Source organism: Penaeus monodon, chromosome 23 (assembly GCF_015228065.2).
Source record: "Penaeus monodon isolate SGIC_2016 chromosome 23, NSTDA_Pmon_1, whole genome shotgun sequence".
NCBI lineage: Eukaryota > Metazoa > Arthropoda > Malacostraca > Decapoda > Penaeidae > Penaeus > Penaeus monodon.
Window position 1 is genome coordinate 35,647,699 of NC_051408.1, and position 687 is coordinate 35,648,385.

General features: G+C 37.8%; 1 protein-coding gene across 2 annotated transcripts in view; it reads right to left on the reverse strand.

Moving 5' to 3' along the window:
- Window positions 1-687, reverse strand: part of LOC119587961 (RING finger protein nhl-1-like) — a gene marked incomplete in the record, with an annotated part of 37,992 nt that overhangs the window by 504 nt on the left and 36,801 nt on the right. For both annotated transcript variants that reach the window (XM_037936672.1, XM_037936673.1), the window contains 1 exon segment: window positions 1-482. In XM_037936672.1, coding sequence (XP_037792600.1) covers window positions 362-482 — 121 coding nt within the window.

Genomic DNA, 687 nt, shown 5'->3' on the forward strand with positions numbered 1-687 from the left:
ATACTGTAGGATACATGACATTCACAGCCTCTACGAGTTATTGCTGTACATACGGGTTGTATATACAAAACATCTCTGGAAATCCCCATTCTGTGGTGGTTTTGTGATCTGTAAGACTATTTATGATTTACATTTACAGCCATGAGACCGTAGTTGTATTTTTTTCCTACTCACTCTCAAGATATATGGATAATAGTTGAATAGTATGGCATGGTAGTTCTGTGTGTATAAACATGTTCGTACATTCGGATATTCACTGGTCCTGATAACATTTTTCAATAATCACACACATTAACAAATTTCTCCGAAACACCACGCATGAAAATATGAAAGACCATAAACAGATGCCCAGCCTCCTCCTTCAGAACATTGCCACGAGGTTGTTCTTAAAATCAGTAACAACAACATCTAGGTTCTTGGAGACTGCTATGCCCGATACCCATCCAAACTCGCCATGGCAATTCCCACGCGTGCCCAGGTACCTGAAAGGAGATTTTGATAAGGGTTAAAAGTGTAGATTTCTTTATTTTTCTATTTTTCGTACAGGTACGTCTGCTGAACTGGTGGATTTTTGTTTTTGCTGTTGCTTCATTAAGAATCGCAGACTGAGAAAACCAATGGATTCTATAAAATAATGGTGAGATATGTCACATATACTATACATCTAAATAAAATGCACGCACGAAG